This window comes from Thalassophryne amazonica, chromosome 23 (assembly GCF_902500255.1).
Source record: "Thalassophryne amazonica chromosome 23, fThaAma1.1, whole genome shotgun sequence".
NCBI classification, from domain to species: domain Eukaryota; kingdom Metazoa; phylum Chordata; class Actinopteri; order Batrachoidiformes; family Batrachoididae; genus Thalassophryne; species Thalassophryne amazonica.
In genome coordinates this window covers 12,263,388-12,283,642 of record NC_047125.1, presented here as the reverse complement: position 1 = coordinate 12,283,642, position 20,255 = coordinate 12,263,388, and the positions used below count along the sequence as shown (strand labels likewise).

At 39.1% G+C, this 20,255-nt stretch overlaps 1 protein-coding gene and 1 long non-coding RNA gene across 6 annotated transcripts in view; both read left to right on the top strand.

Moving 5' to 3' along the window:
* Positions 1 to 7,319, top strand: part of zmp:0000000660 (arf-GAP with Rho-GAP domain, ANK repeat and PH domain-containing protein 2) — a 215,809-nt gene extending 208,490 nt beyond the window's left edge. For all 5 annotated transcript variants that reach the window (XM_034164507.1, XM_034164506.1, XM_034164503.1 and 2 more), the window contains 3 exons: positions 2,163 to 2,226; positions 4,906 to 5,019; positions 5,632 to 7,319. In XM_034164507.1, coding sequence (XP_034020398.1) covers positions 2,163 to 2,226; positions 4,906 to 5,019; positions 5,632 to 5,979 — 526 coding nt within the window. In that variant the 3' untranslated portion in view covers positions 5,980 to 7,319. The remainder of the gene's footprint in view (positions 1 to 2,162; positions 2,227 to 4,905; positions 5,020 to 5,631) is intronic.
* Positions 7,320 to 12,062: 4,743 nt separating this feature from the next.
* Positions 12,063 to 17,564, top strand: LOC117505013. The gene is made up of 2 exons (XR_004559004.1): positions 12,063 to 13,523; positions 16,233 to 17,564. It is a non-coding gene; the product is annotated as an uncharacterized LOC117505013 (long non-coding RNA).
* Positions 17,565 to 20,255: the final 2,691 nt, after the last annotated feature.

The window sequence follows — 20,255 nt, the reverse complement described above, 5'->3', positions numbered from 1 at the left end:
TGTGACACTGAGCCGCAATCGTGCTCCTTGGAGACAACACATAGAAAGTACACTTAACAGAAGACAGGTATTAATTTAAGCCATCATCTTTGGCTAGTTGCACATCAACGTAATCACACGTTCCAGCAGCCCGTCCACTTCTCATCAAGTCTATTTATACAGATCAATTCACATCTGCAGGAGGAGAAACTCAGTCCACCTGTACCGCTCGCTAAACTCCACTCAAATGATTCAGAAAAAGACATTCGGGGAGGAAGGTAGTACGTGAGTGGCATAGCGGTTTATGGTGGTACACGGCAGCACCCAAGAGAAGCGGAAGACTGACAACAGCGAGCTTCATACAAGCCCGAGCAAATAACTAATACAATGCTGAGTTTGTGCAGGTATTGGAGTCGCGGAAGTGACTGTTGTGTGCACCGTGTTGTTCTAACAAAAACATGGCAACTCTGAATTAAGCATTCATCACCAGTGGTGAAAGTTTTCTCAAGTCCAGTTGACGTACCGACTAGTCTATGAGCCACTCATCAATTTTGACCTAATCGGTACCACGTAAAGTGACAAAAATGACATTTAGATGTCCAGCCTCAGTGTACCATAGCCTACACCAGGTAGGTCAATGAAGGGTTACACAGAGGTCAAATGTAAAAATGCTCAAAACTATATCACATTATTTGTCTGATCATAACGATTCCAAAAAGGTATAGTTTGGACTATCTGTGATGGAATGTTCTGGAGTTATGGGGTCAAAACAAAAATGGTGACAAAGGTCAGTTTGTACAGGGGTGAAATGTTAAAGTTGCTCCAATTTCAGTAAAAAATGATGCAAATTCATCAAACCATTCGATATATTCAAAACTATTTCAACCAATAATTTGCATTTATTTAGTGAAATTGGAGCCACTTGCATTTGTGAAAATGCAAGTGCAAAAAAACAAACAATGACAAAACTGAATAAATAAGAATTGGTGGTCATAAAGGGTGCAAGTGTTCCAAGATTCCAGCCACCGGCCGCACCCTGCCACTGAAAAATCCACTTTCACGTGCACAAAACCGGTGCGTTTGTGCTCAGCTATTTTTGCAAAATTAGAAAGGATTGTTTCTGTGCTTGCAGTTATTCAGAAGTGTGCAGCCAATTTCAGCAGAGATGAGATTTGAATAACATAACGACAACAGTAAAAGTCTCGTCACGAAAGAAAATGCCCTTTTTCAAAAGAGTCTACAAAGAAATATATGCAATTTTATGTCCAGCTACGTTCTGGATGGCAAAAGTGGTTTCTAACCTTTGTTTTGATGTACAGTCCTGTGCAAAGTTTAGGCACATTAATGCATCATAAAGGTGATAAAAAGTAGACATACATCCATAAATAAATTAATGTTGATGAGTTTCAACTTGATGATAATCAATATTACAACTGGATTCTATTTATGTGTGATTTCTTTTTTTTGTGTGTATAAATTGCGGCAGAGTATAAGTTGCAAGACCTCAAACGTATTTGATTGTAATTGTCTTTTACAATCCTTATATTATATAATATTGGATGTTCATTGCAAGTATTCTTGTTATTAAATAAAAATATAGCTCATATATTCACTTTTGTTGGAAACTGATTTCATGTTGACATGCCAATTAAAAACGAGGTTGTGGAGGGGCATCAACACTGCTTTTTTATAACTCCGGGTGCCTAAAACTTTTGCACAGTTGTAGTATATTAAAATTTGGAAATATTTCTAGGTAATTTTATAATTATTACAACTCGAAAATGAAAGATGCTTTTTCGTTATTTGTTTGTTTTTAATTACTTCTCATGGCAAACCAGCAGTGCCTTTGTGGCCCACCATGGGGCCATGACCCACACTTTGGGAATCACTGACTGAAAGTATTTTCTCTGAATTGCTGGTGGGGCCTGGCCAGAGTTCTTTGGACATTTATTTTTGGCACAGCTTGCAGGGACTATGAAACCCCAAAACTCCCATCGTAAGACAGCAGAGCAGCATTTGTGCCGATGAGGACAAAAAGTAAAGATCAGTTGCTGCTCCCGAAAAAAGTTTGCTTGTTTACTCTTCGACATTTACACCTTGAAGTCGAAACAAGAAGTCCAGAGTAAACTTTTAATTGTCTCTTTACCGTGAGCAGCTAACATGACCGCGCTTTTCCTCTTCAGGCATTTCTGCTGTGATAAGAGGGAGGCGCAGATCAGCTGGCTGACTGACATCATCCGCATGAAGGTGAGTGATGTTCTGGCCTGACTTTGCCCGTTTTCTTTTCCTGTAACACCGTAAAGTGAAAATATCAGCAGATGTGACACTTGTAGACGGTGGAGAAGTCCTCCCTTATTTGGATGAAAAATACACCCCATTACAGCCGGAATAAATCATCTTTTACCATCTCGGAACAAGCAGATATGATAAATCATATTTCCCCAATCATGTGCTCTTATGCAGAAGAAATACATAAACAGGAGAGAAGTGTAAAGTTTTCGAGGTCACATCGGCAATAACATAAATCATTTATGTGGAAAAGCTTTGAGAATAAGGTCAAGACGACTGGAACAATCACATTGTGGTACTTAGACCGGGGATACGGCTAAGTGTTGTCGCTGTCAGCCGCTGACGCTGGACATGCCACGTAAATAATACACTTGCGAGGCGAACGCAGCAGAAGCCGCATTCCCATTATTTTTCGCTCCCGTATTCACCGCTAATTTCTCCACGAGATAATGACACAGTGGCACGTTTTGGGCTTGTTTCCAACCCAGTGCCTAGAAGTTGAAGAACGCAGTCGTGCTAAATGGAAATGTAAGAGGGACGGTAATTTTTTTGTGGAATCCTTGCTCAGCACTTTTTGTTTGTGCTATCCGTCGGCGCACCGTTGTTTATCACAGGCATTTCCTGTAAAAAGGCTTTTAGTGCATTAGTTTGGGTTCCCAAGCGCAAAGAGCAGCGCTGTCGGAGCAGGATTGATCTGAATGGGAAGCCAATTCTTTTTGCTGCCGTTTGTAAATGTTTTGCAGTGTTCTTTTTTTTTTCTTCGGTGACTTTCCACCGCTCGCCGGGAGAATCTCCCAGCTGGCCACCAGCCTGCCTGAGAGTGTTAGGATTCTCGTCCCCAAATCTGCTAAATATGAGGATTGTCAGCCCGCAGCGCCACGGCTCGTGGGAAAGAGTGCAGTGGAGAAAGTGCAGAAGGGGAAAGTAGATGGCGAGTTACTGCACCTCAGTATTCTTGATTTGCTTTCTCTTACCTGTTAGCGAGCATCGCGCTCAGACAGTTTCCATAGCAACTGGCGATGGAGGGCCTCATTTTGAAGTGAGATGGAACGGGTGCTGGTGGTGGTGCGAGTTGGAGGGATGGAGGAGGGTGTAAAGGTCTAAGGACGGGGCCCAGCAGTGATGAAATAAGGATTTGTTAAAGAGAGACTATTCTATAGGTCTGTGGGTCATAGTGATATAAAAGGAGACATTGTTAAAGAGAAAGTTTAGAAGAGATCACAGCGCAGTAAGACTGGTGTGAAGGAAAAGAAAATTGCCGCCCTTTGACTTTAAAATGCTTTTAAGGATGGTTGTGTTAGCGGCTGCAAACAGCAGTTTATATCTCCACTTTCTATACCATTACAGTTCCATATTCTGCACGGACTCATTTTAATGGCACAGTCGTGCCTTGGAATAAGAAACGGATAAAAATATTTTGGGCGCAGGGTCCTGACGCTGTCGTAGTGGCAATCCCTCGGTGGTGAAAAAGACCGTCTCTTGATCAATTTGGTTATGGGCACGGAAATGCCTGAACAGGCTCAGTCTCGACATGCACATCCAGGGTCGATCCAGCAACGCTTGTGCATAGGTTTGTTTTAGCAACGATAAACACACAACCCTTGACAGATCCTTAGCCTGGTCCAATGGCTGGGAAATTCCAGACGATCAGGGTCTAGGGACCTGTTGCAGTCTTCATCCGCCTTCACAGCTGTTGGGTGACAGTCCAACACCTCCTCCACCTGATCCCCCGTTGAGGACTTCTTGCCCCATTAGCTATCTTGTGTTCAGGGTTACTGTTGGTCCTTCATGATTACCGTAGTGGCCACAGGGCACACAAGGTTCCCACCGCATGTCACCCCAAGAGGCAGTCTCCTACTTGATCCATTACTCAGGTGTCATTACGCAGATGAGGAGTTGGATTTTGACACAGTAATCTATGATGTACGGTCTATAGTGCATAGTGCAAGTGCATTTTGGGTGTGTCCATGTGCTTTGATCATAACATGAAATAACCCAATCAGATTGTTGTACATTATCCCCTTCAAGACACAAGTACTCCAGCATCTGGCCCACTGCGGAGTTGGACGTAGGAGGTTTTGTGGTGCAGAAACACTTCTGTATGAAATCTGTTGTCCGCCAAAGTACCCCGAGGTGAAGCATTTAAACATCTCATACTGCAACACCTCTTCTGTATCCTCCTGTTATCATCTCCATACCCCACCATGTCAAGACAGCCTCCCCTCCATCCTCCATGAAGTCGAAGACAGACAATCTGTTTGCTTGACTTTAGCCCGAGGTTTGGTTGCCTATGCCACATTCCTGTTCCACGTTGACCACCAATAACACTTTTTGGGCCAGGTTTAAGATACAGCACCTCAAAGTCGTAATCATAGCTTACCTCTTCGAAATCTTTTCCAAAAATCATCATAATTTTAGACAGTTATTTAACTGATTGTAACCACTGAAATGATGTCTTAAATTGAGTTGGTCCAAATTTCATTATACATGGAACTTAATGTGTTGTGTGCAGAACAAACATTAATCCCGCACCCCAAAAAAGAAAAAAAAAAAAAAAACGTGGAAACAACATCCACATTAAATAACCACAAAGTTATTTGCTGCTAATTTATGGTATTGGATGTTGTGTATCTCCAGTATGGTTCTGACTTCTGGCCAGAGAATGTTCAAGAAGTACCCAAAACCTCCAGAGGGGGTGCTGTGAATAAGGGCCAGAAGAGTCCTCAAAACAACCAAAATTCTGGCAAACAGGTAAGAACTTTCCCTCACAAAAACTGGTTAGTAAAAGCTGCTATGATATTATTAGCCAACATGCCACAAAATATAGGTTGTCTAAATCTTTTCTTTTTTGATAAAATGTAGTTCTTGTTGAAATGGAGTTATTATAAAGTAACAGAATGAAAAAAAGTTTAAAAAAAAAAAAAATTGTGAGATTTTATTTATTTATTTGTGGGGAAACTATCCAAAATTATTTTCACTTTGATGACGAATGCAAACCCATTGGCAAGAATGCTGTTAAAATTATTGTCTTGTTATTTCAATTAATTTACTTTAAATATTTTGCAGAAATAGGTTTTGGTGAATTCTTTAAAGGGATATGTTTTAGGGTTTCACAGAAACTTTGATGTTCATTAAGTTTTACGGCACAGAACACATTTAAAGGATTTTTTTTTTTTTTTTTAAGAAATCCTTGTGAAAACAACAAGAATATTCAAGCTCAAATTAAAGATACTTTACAAAGAAATCTTTGTTCATTTATAAATGATGTACTTTCATATGTAAATTTGAGACATTCTCCTTGTGACAAGAAAAAAGCCGTAGTTGAGCTGAAAATCTGCCGCAATTCATCATCTTTTCTCACAGTTGACAGACTGGAGGACTTCTGTGAGTGACGGAGACCCGGCGGCCGTTAAGGACAGCGGTGTCAACCACCGAACGCCCTCTGCAACCAGCGACTTGCTCAGGACCCCGGAACTTGCACACAGACAAAGCTCAGGGGACGTTTGCCAGCCTCTGTACCGCCTGTCCCCGTCCCCATCCCCGTCCAGACATTCACAGCCGCTGGCTCTTCCTGCGGCTTCTCAGGGTGCCCTCAAAGGCCTCGGCAGGAGACCTGTTGTGAGCGGACAGGGCCAGATGCCATGTAATCTGCTGAATGAACTGAACTCTGTGCTCAGCAAGACTGGACGCAGTGCCAAAAAGAATGACTGACAAAACGAGACATCAGGAAAAGAAAGGGAAACAGTTTGATAGCTCAGGCGTAGGGAGAGAGAGATGTGGAGATGGCAAAGGAAGAGCTGCAGTATTTTTCATGAGGAGGCGTTTCTGACCACAGATGTAGAAAGAGATACAGAAGTAGCAAAAGAGATGAGGTTGCATAGGTCATATCGACCAAAAATAAACATGGTGCGCTGACCTGAGCGTGAGTACGTGGATTTACATGATATGGGGGTCTTCTGACATGCAAGCATCCGGTCATTTTGGAAACACTTTGCTTACAGTATACCGAACCATGTTGTTATCACTGTCAAACAGTTTTGCTATACTTCTTTCTATGATAAACAAACATTTTCTTTACAACACTGCCCCCTAGTCATAGTTAGAAATAGAGCTGGGTGAAAAAACAACAACAATCATTTATAGCGATCAAATCTGGTCTGATTATGATAGATCTTAAGAGATCTAACAGCCATAGAGGAAATAAGTGTTCTAACAAAAGTTGTAGTTTTAAGGTTGCATATCAAAGTGTACGACCATTTATTATCGAAAAGTGTTTGAGCTGTCGGCATTGAACCAAAACAGAAAAATGAGAGGGGGAGTACAAAAAGCTACCGTGAAAGTTAACTCGTGTCACCCAAACTGAGGAAACTGTCAATCCATATAAAAATAAGTTGTGATATTTTTCCTATCACCCAGCCCTACTTTTAAGCCTTCAAGTGGGAAGGTTGAGCAATCCAGACTATTTCCATTGCATATGTCACCAAAGTGTAACAAAAGATGAAATTAACATGTACATGTACAAACTGGTGTATTTGTACATGCAAAGTTGAATAATTATGGGACTTTGGGGACTTTTAACGCGAACAATATTTGCGTATAAGGCATACGTAAACATGGGTGTTGGATCGTATGAACCTTTTCCCTCGTGGCACTTTTCTATTTAAAACCTCGAACCGTTCTCTCTCTCTCGCTCTGTTTTGTTGTCGTTGTTTGTAATGGGACAACCACTCGTGAGCAAATATCAGATACTTGTACGCATGCATGGGTGATGTAAAAGAAGTGATGGATGCATTCATATGAAATATGGATGAGTAGTGCCGGTTTGGGGCCCAAATAGCCCCAATGGTGGCTTATATTTTTAATAGACAGTCAAAATATTAGTGACAGTAATGTGTTATTGCTTATTGGTCACGCTAGCTTTTTATGTTCACATCCTCTTGAAATGTTCTATTTTCATAGCAGTTTTATTACCTCTGCCAATGAAGTTGGAGGAGGCTATGTTTTTGCCCGTTTGTTTGTGAACAGCCTGGAGCCCACAATTTTTCATAAATTAGGATTTTTTTTTACTGATATGCAAGAACTGATTCAGTTTTCAAGGTCATAGGTCAAAGACAAAAAAACTGGGAAAATTGGAAAAAATCCTTATCTTTAACAATTGAACATTTCCAAAATTCATAACTGTCCAAAAAGATCAAATTTCTTTATATTTGATTGTTGACCAAGTGTGATCCAGATCGGATCCAGATTACAGATTTTGTGCCCATTTAAATTTAACATTGAAACCCCATTTAATGTATATTTTACATTATATCTTAATCAAACATGCCCCAATCACTCTCATATTTCAAAGTGAGGTGCAGACTGGCACTCACTATCTCCTGACAAAGTTTGATCCGGATCTGATCCGGATTGTGGATTTTGTGCACATTTAAATTTAATATTGAAAAGCCCATTTGATGTACATTTTGCATTATATCTCAATCAAAAGTGCCTCAATCACTCATTTTTTTCTGTTATGGTTTTACCTACGCAACCAAAATTGGACGCAGGTTCGAATTTTATGCCAATTTTATGTTTGTCTGTCTTCCAGTTATCAGTCGGAAGCCAAGTGCCAAAAAGCAACGACAGCTGATGTTCTGTGAAAATGATCTGAAAAAGAATTCAGAAACTGAAAACAGTGAAAACAATCCTTGACAACACCACAAAAAAAAAAAAACAACTTTGACTAAAGTGCAAGAAGTAAATACATATTCCTAACATTTGATTACATCTAATTTAGTTTTTGAAAAGCCACTTCTAACAGGAGTTTGACCTTGAAAAATTTTTCTAAGGTAAAATTTTTTGAAATTGGAAACTAGTATTGAGGGAGGTTTGCGCTCTATGAGCGCGGTATTCTGTTCATTAATGCTTTTATATCTTCTTGTGACTTATTATGTAAGTCTGTCATTAGTTAAGGGCGAGCCAGATTTACAGGATTTGTGTGATGTCAAAGAAATAAAGTTATATTGTTTATAGCTAACTGTAATTCGTTGCACAGAATTGAGTGAGTTCATCATTCTGAAAGGCTTTCCTTGGAAGATCCCTCTTGTGGTTCTTTTGAAACTAAAGAAACTACCTTTCTACATGTGGAAATGATACAACGATACATGGTGTGTTTGCGCATTTATTTTTTTGACATCAAAATACAGATGAATGTAGACTGAGATGCTTGTTGTGCCGTCTCGTCACGGCAGGTGTCGCCAAATCCACAGGGTTATCCAGACTAACCTATTTCAAATTCTGATTTCCAAAGAGTAGTATTTAAAATACAACGCAACGCTAAAATACCCCCAGCTGTATGAGTATTGTGTTCTTAATAATTTGCAGTTGTTTAATTATTACGATCGTATTGTCTTATGTGCAATTTGTACATGTAAAATAAAGCCCATCTATCAATCAATCAATCAAAAACAATATTTATGTTTTAAGACCGGAAGTTGTGCAAATCAAAGAATATTTGTAAATCACCCTCTGTGCATTTGCAGGTATGAGACAATCATTTGTAGGTAATGAGACAAATTTAACTCTATAGGAAGTTAGCTTTGAGTTAGTAGAAGCTAGCATGTGCGCAAACGTGTGCAAAATGTCTTGTAAATGACTCCAGAGGTGTTATCAGGTTAGAAAAACAGCATTTTCACTTTTAGAACTGTTTATTTCTCGCTAACTTTTATATAATATATGACACAGAGGTTATATTTGCACACAAATGAAACAGAGTTTGCAGCTAGCTACCAGTCTGTGATGTCACCATGCTAACGTCCACGAAATGTCTTGTAAATACGTTCAGAGGTGTTATTAGGTTCCAAAAACAGTGTTTTCGGTTTTAGAAGTGTTTATTTCTCACTAACCTTTATATAACGTGTGACACAGAGGTTATATTTACACACAAATGAAGCAGAGTTTGCAGCTAGCTACCAACCTGTGATGTCACCATGCTAACATCTGCAAAATGTCTTGGAAATAAGTTCAGAGGTGATATTAGGTTCCAAAACCAGCGTTTTCAGTTTTAGAAGTGTTTATTTCTCACTTACTTTTATATAATACGTATATGACACAGAGGTTATATTTACACACAAATGAAACAGAGTTTGCAGCTAGCTACCAGCTTGTGATGTCACCATGCTAACATCCCCGAAATGTCTTGTGAATAAGTTCAAGGTGTTATCAGGTTCCAAAAACAGTGTTTTCAGTTTTTAGAACTGTTTATTACTCACTAGCTTTGACATAATTTGTCATGAGGAGGCTTTTCTGACCACAGATGTAGAAAGAGATACAGAAGTAGCAAAAGAGATGAGGTTGCATAGGTCATATCGACCAAAAATCAACATGGTGCGCTGACCTGAGCGTGAGTACGTGGATTTACATGATATGGGGGTCTTCTGACATGCAAGCATCCGGTCATTTTGGAAACACTTTGCTTACGGTATAACGAACCATGTTGTTATCACTGTCAAACAGTTTTGCTATACTTCTTTCGATGATAAACAAACATTTTCTTTACAACACTGCCCCCTAGTCATAGTTAGAAATAGAGCTGGGTGATAAAACAACAACAATCATGTATAGCGATAAAATCTGGTCTGATTATGATAGATCTCAAGAGATCTAACAGCCATAGAGGAAATAAGTGATATAACAAAAGTTATAGTTTTAAGGTTGCATATCAAAGTGTACGACAATTTATTATCGCAAAGTGTTTGAGCTGTCGGCATTGAACCAAAACAGAAAAATGAGAGGGGGAGTACAAAAAGCTACCGTGAAAGTTAACTCGTGACACAAAGGTTATATTTACACACAAATGAAACAGAGTTTGCAGCTAGCTACCAGCTTGTGATGTCACCATGCTAACATCCGCGAAATGTTTTGTGAATAAGTTAAAAGGTGTTATCAGGTTCCAAAAACAGTGTTTTCAGTTTTAGAACTGTTTATTACTCACTAGCTTTGACATAATATATGAAAAACTGTGACTTTTAACCTCTTAAAATAGGTCAAGGTTAGCCATCTTTAAACTTGTCCAAGGTCTGTGTCCCAAGAATGTTCCCTGTAAATTTCAAGACTCTGGCAGTAATGGGACTGGACTTATGCTGAGCAAAGACAGACGGACGGACGCAAATACCCGATGGCCATATTTGATGGCCTTATTACAAAATTGGCCAAATTACAAAAAAGATAGCAAATATGCTATATAAACTTTATTTATTATACCCATGCAACCAAACTTTTTGAGGGTATACAGGAATTAATTTTAAGCACAAATTATTAACTGGTTGGTGATCTTCGATGAAATGTTGCACAATGGCAGCCCACCATGTGAGGATGTGCATGAAAGAAAATTATTCTGGTCTGACATCTGTAAGGGGAATTACAATAATTTGACTTTTGTCTTCCAAAAAGCCTGTTGGGCTCTTCAAGATTTTCTGCCACGGATATAAAAAAAAAAAAAATCTGTGCACGCTAGTTGGCAAATTGCTGTAAACTCCAACTCTGAATGGGCGTTAATCCATCAGATATTTCCAGACAGTTTAAAATAAAACACTGCATGAGGTAAAGTCATTTCAGAATTCTTCATGTGATCCAGGAAATGTGAAAGCAAAAGCACCGGTGGTGTTAAATGAACGTGATTACCGCCATCACAAGTTTAATACACATCGTGATTGGATTTTTGCATGTGGTCGCTTTCTGAAAGCACCAGACTGCAGGTATTTAGAGTTATTCCCCCAAATCTTTCCAGTGTGTTTGGATTTTATATTCCATTAAATAAATTCCCATCTGCACGCTCTTGTATTTTTCGACTCGAGAGACGACGCTTACGCCATGACCGAAAACCCCGTCATGGATTCCGTTATGAGAAAACACTCCCAATAAACCACCTTCTGCTTATTTATATCATATTATATCGTAACGTTATTCATGGATTTCATTGAATTTGTCTTTTTGGGGAGTGAGAAGTAAGAATAAAGTCCCCCCCCTCGTGTTGCATTATGTATAGCCGTCGGAAAATGCACACGTAAGCGATTGTCACCCAGGTTCCCTCCATGAAAAATTCATTTTAACATTTTCATTACTTCCCCATATTGCCTGCCCTCTGTTTCATGTCCTCACATTCATGTTTCCAAAGGCTTTGTTTACATTAATTATGATACTCATTGCACTGAACTGAATATGTATTTTAATTGGATTGCCGAGTCCTTTTCGTTCCAAAGGAGCTTTGCTTCCGCGATGGAACGCCTCGGCACCAGAGTGTGATATTGACTTTCGACTCATTTTCTCAGTATTAAGACGTCCAGTTTCTTTGAAACTCACATAATATTCACTTCAGAGTAATGAACAGAGACGCTTTGGCAGTTTTTTTTTTTTTTTTCCATCTTTCCTCTGTGCCTTTGCTTTCTCTCGGCTGCAGCTGTGCAGCTTTTAGATCAGCAGGTTGTCATCTGTATGCATTTAGGTCTGTTGTCCTCGCTGTCTGAATAACCTGCACGCCCCCCACCCCCATCTGTCTGAGGCCTACGGTGTATGAAGGTCACCATATGGTGGAAAAAAGAGCCCTGCGAAGTTGTGAGCATCATTACGAGCGCCGACATTGACCGCGTGCCTCTCCGCTGAGACGGCATGCGGCGTGTGAGAAGGAAAGATGAAATGACAAGTTACTTCAAAAGGAGCATCTGATTGGATGTGAGATGCTTATAGATAGTATTCAGCAATTTTTTTTTTTGGGGGGGGGGGGGTCATAATGTGCCAGATGGGTTTTTACTCTGTCTTTAGCTGGTGTTTCCTGTTAAAAGTTACTAAAAATAACAGGATACTATGTAATGGAAATATCGGCCTAAAGGCAGCTCATTTTGGACTTATGTGACATATGTCACAGTAGTCGATATCTCTGCTTCTGCTTATTGTGAGTCATTCCTGTCTGCCTGAACAGATGGGATTTGTAGCAAACAGCAGCTACTTTCTATGCCATGTGTTATCCTTATTCTGTTATTTCTATTCATTTGGGAAACACGACCGATATGGATTTTTGGGGGCTGATAGCGATATCTATAAGAGTGATTAAAAAACAATCTGATACTGGTATATCTGCTGATATATGCATGAAAACACTTGATTTTCAAACCCTTATGACAAAGAAATGTAATTGGCGCTTGATAGTTGACAGTTTAAACATGAATTTTATTACAAATAATCAACCAAAGCATGTCATGTTGCGTTGCTCAGCATTTGCATAAAATGCAACAGCAACCCGTTGTCTCTTGTCACTATAAAATGCCCACTCTGATTAAAAATGAATGGCAGCAGGTACATGTGCCATTTGTAGGGGTCCCAGCCATGCTTAACAGCATTGGGAATGGTACCATCAAAGCCTCCTAAACTGGTCAAACTATGCAATGACACCATTTCTAACAGCTAAAGTGTTTTTCTACACCGTACATTTTGTAACAGGGCTATTCCATAGGGCGCCGTTCTACTGTGATTGCCCATGATCCAAAAAAGTGCAAAAACAGGATGAAATAGCTTAATCTAGCTTCCTTCCTAACAGGCTTGCTTATAAAATGCAGACGTGGCAACCTGCCTGAAAACAAAAGAAAGGATGGCCGTCACCACTATGTATAACAAATTTGCTCAAGATTGACAAAGATGGATCAATAAGTTACGATGATGCTTCAGAACACGCCCCGATTTGCTATTCGGGATTGAACGGGAAGGAATGGCGCTCTGTGGAATAGCCCAAAATTAATGCTGACATATTTAAGAAGTGCTCTTAACCAGTATTATGGGCAAACCGATATATTAATTAGACTCTGGTGAGAAGAGTCACATGAACTCTGGTATATAGATTAAACAAGTAAACCAGCGGGAAAGCCGGACATCTTGTCTGGTCTCTAGTCACTTGGCAAAAGAGGTGAAATGGATGAATGCAACCTGAACCCATCTATAATCTCAGACTTAGGGAACAAGCTAACACTAACAGGTTAACCTTTGGTTCTGTATTTTATTAAAGCATATTTTTTGTGGACTGTGTTGGGTTTTATGACAGAGTGTTGGTTTTAATGTAGAGTGGAGCTAATGTCAGCTAAAGCGTAATACCTGCTAATATGCTAATGGTGCTAACATACCAAATGAAATAAGATTAAAAATTTCACTCTATGGAAATACTGGAGCACAGACTTCTTCAGTAATCCCTTTGGACAATTAACTGGACAACAAACTATATTATTGCAGTTTTGTCTCTGAAAGGACAGACATGGTGGATCCAGAGCCGCTGCTAGCTGTCTCTGTTACCGGAGAAGTTTAGAGTCAGCTGACGATACACGCTTCCTGTCACTCAAAGTGACCATGTACAGTTGTCATGGAGGGGGAAACTAGCTTTAGAGGACAAAAAAGTTTATTATTATTATTAGTTTTTACCAGGCTCTAAATTTGAGCATTTTAACTTGGGCCTCTATGGCAATCCGCTCCCCTTTGGAGCCAGCCTCAATCAGCCAGTCAAGGAACTGCAACTATTTCTGTTTCCGAGTCGGCTTCGTCTTTGATGGGCAGAGTTTGGGGCTTGGTGTATATCACAAATAGTTAATCTCATACCTGGGTGTTGACACCAGAGTACACTGCTGGCATTAAACTATATTACTAAGGCCTGGTCCTGTGCCAGCACATGGACAGCTACCATAAACAAAAATCAAACATCTCTTCATACAAGTAACCCAACTCTTTAGATTTGGGCTACTAATCCTAGTGAGCTATAGTGCAGCGGATAACTGAAAAAAAAAAATGCTTCAAATGGTGATGCAAGCACCAAATTTGGCACATACTCCTTAGACATTACTCTTAAAAATGTCAAGTGGCCACATGAACTTTAAATAGGTGGCCAAGAAGGGGTCAATTGAAGAATTACACAGGGGTCAAAATTTAAAAATGCTCCAATCATATTGAAAGATATTCCATATAATTTGTCTGATCATAAAGATTCCAAAAAGGTATAGTTTGGACTATCTGAATGAATGTTCTGGAGTTATGGGGTAAAAACAGCAAGAATGATGACAAAGGTCACTTTCAATTTGCTGTGTTTTTGCTGTTTTTACCCCATAACTCCATACCATTCATTCACAGATAGTCCAAACTATACATTTTTGGAATCTTTATGATCAGATAAATAATATGGAATATCTTTCAATATGATTGGAGCATGTTTAAATTTTGACCCCTGTGTAATTCTTCAATTGACCCCTTCTTGGCCACCTATTGGAAGTTCATGTAGCCACTCGGCATTTTTAAAAGAGTAATGTCACTTATCTGCTGCACTACTACGTGCAACACCATGTCAAAACAAAAGACAGAAAGTTTGTTGAGGCTAGCATTAGCACCGATGCTAACACCTCTGCAGAGTAGCCCTTCCAATGAGGGAACATGGTAAATACATGTGACTTTTATTTACATTTTGATTTGATTGTGAAAGGAAACCGCACAGTTTGTCCCTAGTGCAGAATCAAACAAATGAACTAGAAGTGTGGCAGAGCCCAAGAGACTTGGGAATGTTTTTTTAGGACGCGTTGCTTCACAGTCAGATATTTTAGGCTACAAACTTTTGTGACACCTGGTAACCCATATTCTCTTTCTGGGGAAAAAAAAAAGAAACGTACTGTTGTTATTGATCAGCTGGTGTTTTCCTGTCTGGTGTTTTCATTTGTAAGTGCTAAAAATGGAACTACGCATGAGTGACAAGTCTCAGCGTAGTGTCTCACGCTAATTTAGAAGTTTATATATCGCATCCTACCAAGACGAACTGTGTCGTCCTGTGGAATGCAATTAAAATATGCATCCTATGCAGCCATATGCTTCATCTCGTGCTTTCCAGAGAGAGAAATTGCTAAGATACAGCGTTGGCTTCAAACGCACCAGATGTCCTAGCGCCCAGCAATGAAGCGGTCCTCTGTGCTTTCTCTGTAAATCAGATACACAGCACTGTTAACACTGACATACTGCAGCTGTATAACACGCGAGTGATTCGTGAACCCCGGTGATTTAAATTTCCAGAAAGGGTAAGCCTTATATTAATGGAGCCGTCCATTTTAGCGGCTATAAATAGCTCAGTGCGCGAAGTCGTCCCACTGCTGGCTGCCTTTTTACGCTGATCCACACATTCTGCCCTCTAATCTCAATTCTATTAATGTCTCGGGTGATATTTACGACACGCGGAGCCTTTTAGCTTGACACGGCTGTAAAGTATATGTTCAGACTAGCCAAGCTTTATCTAATTAAAAGCCCCTGCAATTGCAATTCAACTGGGATTGAGTCTTTAAAACCTCAATCAGGTTTCTCCCCGGGTGAGGGAGGGAGCAAGTCACTGCAGAGCTAATGTTGAACATTCAATTAAACACTACGAGAAAATACAGCTGCAGATAATTGTCATATTTCCCATTATTGGAATGCTGCCACATTGAGGAAGTTAATTCACTGGTTTTAATAGGATTGGGACAACTAGTCATAATAGACAAGTACGACTTAGCTAGTACCAGGCGAGTCAACACATTTTCCTTCTGATAGACTTGTCGACAAGTAAGTAAGTCCCTTCGGCTGCTCCCTTGTTTGCACTCAGGGTCGCCACAGCAAATCCAAGGTGGATCTGCATGTTGAATTGGCATAGGTTTTACGCCGGATGCCCTTCCTGACGCAACTCCACATTACACGGAGAAATGTGGCAGGGATGGGATTTGAACCCGGAACCTTCTGCACTGAAACCAAGCGCATTAACCACCTGGCCACCACCCCTGCAATTGCAATTCAACTGGGATTGAGTCTTTAAATTGACTGAGTCTTTACCCAATTAGTTGACTAATGGTTTTCGCTCACTGTTCCCACCCTCATTCTTACTTTACTGTCATCTAACTGAACCATATTCCCGTTGGTTCTATGCTGTCATGGATGTGGATAAGGCAGCACTAGCAACTGGCTCCAAAAATTGACAATATTGCTTGCTGTCGAATAATACAAGACTGCAATGTAAAGGTTTTGGAGTCAACGTTGACTATGGTAAACATAAGTAAAATATAAAGAAAAGTGAGACTGGATTTGACTGACAAACCACATGAACCAAATTATTTCAATTTGATGATGCTCACGATGACAATTGTGCAGCAGTCGTCTCAACCTGCTCTCTGCTGGTCATTACACATCACAATATCATCTGCAAACATCTCATCCATATAGGCTCCTGTCACTATACCACAAATTCTGATTGTTTGATCAATTTCTTTTTCTTATAATAAATCATCACTCTGCCAGACTTCCCATCAACGTATGATGCAATTTTGAAAATCCTGATGACTTTGGGGTTTTCAGTTTCACTGGTCATAGAACAAATGAAAACCCAGCAGCAATGGTGAAAATCAATGTGACATATCTGAAGAATGAAAAAACATATTTCAGTCATTACATTTTCTAATAATATTTGTGGTATTCTGAAACAGATATTTGCTTTTAAATTATAAAAATTGAAGATTAATAATATCTCTCCGTGTTTATGTATGTAACTTGTCAGTGATTAAACAGTGAAACTCCCTATATGGCAAAACTTGAAATGTATCATTTCCATCCACTAAATTTATTGTATTTTATATAGCTATTAATATAGTTTATTATGATGCATAAAATGTTTTTGTACCTGTTCTGCTAAATTATCGATGTTAATTTATGCCAAAAATGTGATATGCTATATAAATATTTACACATAACCAGAGACACAAAAAGGTCTATTGAGGCAAAATTAGGTTAAGGATTAATATATATATATATATATAGAGAGAGAGAGAGAGAGATAGATAGATAGCTAGATAGATAGCTAGATAGATAGATAGATAGAGAGACAGCAGACCCAGTATCCACTCAAATTCATCAGTATTCTTCAGACATATGGAGGGAAAAAAAAAGGAATTTTGGCTTTAGGTTTAGTGGCCATGTTGGAAAAAAAAAGGCAGCCATCTTGGATTTTTCTTGACTCAACAGAAAAATTGAATAGTACCTCAATGTGAACATTTGTCTTTGTTTTCACTGTACCACAGCATGTTAGAGATGAAATCAAATGATCAATATCAGTTCATATGATTTTCAGCTTTAATTTGAGGGTAAATATGTCAAAAATGAGTGAAAAACATTGGGTTCACATTGACCCTTTATGGCCGATATTAGGATTTGGTGAAAATAAGTTTATTTTTGTGCAGTTCTCCTAACAAACCAACAGAATGACCATTTTAATAACATGGACTGTGGTGCAAGAAACAAATATGAAAACTAAACCTCCACATATAGACTTTCCTTATCTCCAGTGTGAATATTCTGGTCTCCAATAGGAGATACCAAACCCAGTCTGCTGGGCATATGAGGCCCGTGTGGTCCAGCTTTAGAGTTCAGCTGGGATTGTGAGCTGATCGGGACAAACCTGCGAACCTCGCAGTCATTTCCATTTATTAATCCAATCCAGAGGTGGAATGTGAAGCGAGGCTGAGGTGACCTCTGCAATCCGTGCTCTGATCAGCGGCCTTATTTCACAAGTGAGCAAGCAAGCACGGAAAGAACAAGTTAGAAGGAAATGAGTTAGACCGAAATGAAATGTCGAGTACCTGAACATTTTACAGAGCGAGAAACTAGCTTGACAATCCCCTGACACCTGGATCCAGATATATTCTATATTGGCTTTCTACTCTTGTGTTGGACCTTGACTACCCTGTTAAACTGGACAACCAGCTCCCTGAGGCAACCACACACTATCACTGATCTCCAAAGCACACCATCCCAAGGACACCGGTATGGAAGGGAGTCCGCCAAGCTGAGTTAGAGGGAACTGCGTAATTTTGCGTCCATTAATTATTTATCCCTTTCTAATCTAGGATCCAGTTCATTTGCGGTAATCTCCATTTGAAGATTGTTTGGTCAAAATTAAGTTGACAGCTCAAAGGGTACTGAAGTGGAACTGGAAAGGTTTCAAACATTTGCTTCTTAATGATTTTCTATAGCGCAACACAGGAGCTGTCCACTGGAGTTTGTTTGTCCTTGGTTGGTGTTTGGTATCCTTAATGTCTGGCATACTGTCTATATGTACACTGCAAACCGCCACTCACAGCTCCCAATTCTCATTAATATTGCATCAAACCAGTTACTAAGAATCATTAAATGAAAATGGACACCGGCCTTGTTTATTTTGCGAAGTGAGGGTCCGTTTAAAATTATTATTTCGGCAAAAAAATACAATATTTTCATTGGCAAACCTTTTCTGTAACATTTACAAAGTGTTTGATTTCTTTGAAATTACATTTTTACAGTGTTTGTCACTCGACTTTTGTTGACCTTTGTTACACTATATTCCTTCAAGAAAATTGTAGCCAATTCATGGTATCTGATCAAATACCTGGTCACACCAACATTATATGGTTAATTAATAGGTTCTTATAATTAATTGGCTTCAGGCAACTTGGACAACTTTGGTGGTCCAGGGTTTTGTGATTTTCTAGATCTGTATGCAGTTGAAGTGTCAAACATGTAGAGGTATAATACCGATGTGTTCACCAGCACTTCAGGGTCAAATCTTTCCTCATGTTGGGGCAAATAAAATGATTTTTCTTCTGTATTGCATCATAGGTGGTCTTTTGCGATGTGTTTATTTTGCACGATCATGATGATGACAATGAAAATGCAGTTAATTGCGCAGCACTCGTCTCAACCTGCTCTCTGCTGTCACTACACATCACAGTGTCATCTGCAAACATCTCGTCCATGGAGGCTCCTATCACATCTCATCCATCTATCAACAGAGTCCATCCCACCTCCACCCCCCTCTGTCCCCCTACTGCTGTCACTCTGTCATACAGAACCTGCACCGCCCTCACATACTTCTCCAACATTTTGTCCTACCTGAGGATGATTCTGGCAGATGTTCATTGTGTCCTGATGTGTCAACTGCTGGAATTTGGGGTGATTCCAAAATATGTTCCAATCCAGTGGCGGCTGGTGAAAAAAAAAAAACAATCTTGGTGGGCTGGTGTGCCAGTAGACTGATGTGTTTAGTCCAGCACAGGCATTCAAATGAACAGTCGGAAAATAACTACAATTCCACAATAATTATTTCATGTCCTTCTCAAAATCAGCAGTTTCACAGATAAAGTTAACCATTTACAGCTATATTAGGCCGCATTTATACTTTGGAAAGGAACAGTATCAAATCCAACACTCAAGTTCTTGAACATTTCACCATTTGACACCAATTACACACATAGTACACCAAACTGTACTGCACTGACATGATCTTCAGCCAAACAGATCATAGGTTTCACAATGACACTGACCTTTAACAGAATAGAAAATATCAGCAAATTTAGACTCTTTCAAAATATGGAAAAATTCCTCAATTAACAAAAGAACATTATGTACATACTGCAATGTTCACACCACCTTCCAAAAAAAGAGGGAGAGAGAGAGGTGGTGTGTGTGTTTAAAAGTTTATTCTCATATTATGTTTTTATTCTCGTAATATTATGATTTTTTTTTCTCATAAAATTACAACTTTATTCTCATATTATGACTTTATTCTCGTAATATTACAAGTTTTCTTATAATATTACCAGTTTTTAATCATAAAATTCCAAGTTGTTTTCTCATAAAATTACGACTTTTTTCTTGTATTACAAGTTTTCTTATAATATTACCAGTTTTTAATCATAAAATTACAAGTTGTTTTCTCACAAAATTACGACTTTATTCTCGTAATATTATGACTTTATTCTTGTAATATTACAAGTTGTTTTCTCATAAAATTACGACTTTATTCTTTGAATATTATGACTTTATTCTTGTAATATTACAACTTTTCTTTCTCATCATTACCAGTTTTTCATCATAAAATTACGTTTTTTCTCATAAAAGTATGACTTCATTCTTGTAATATTATGATTTTACTCTCTAAGTCT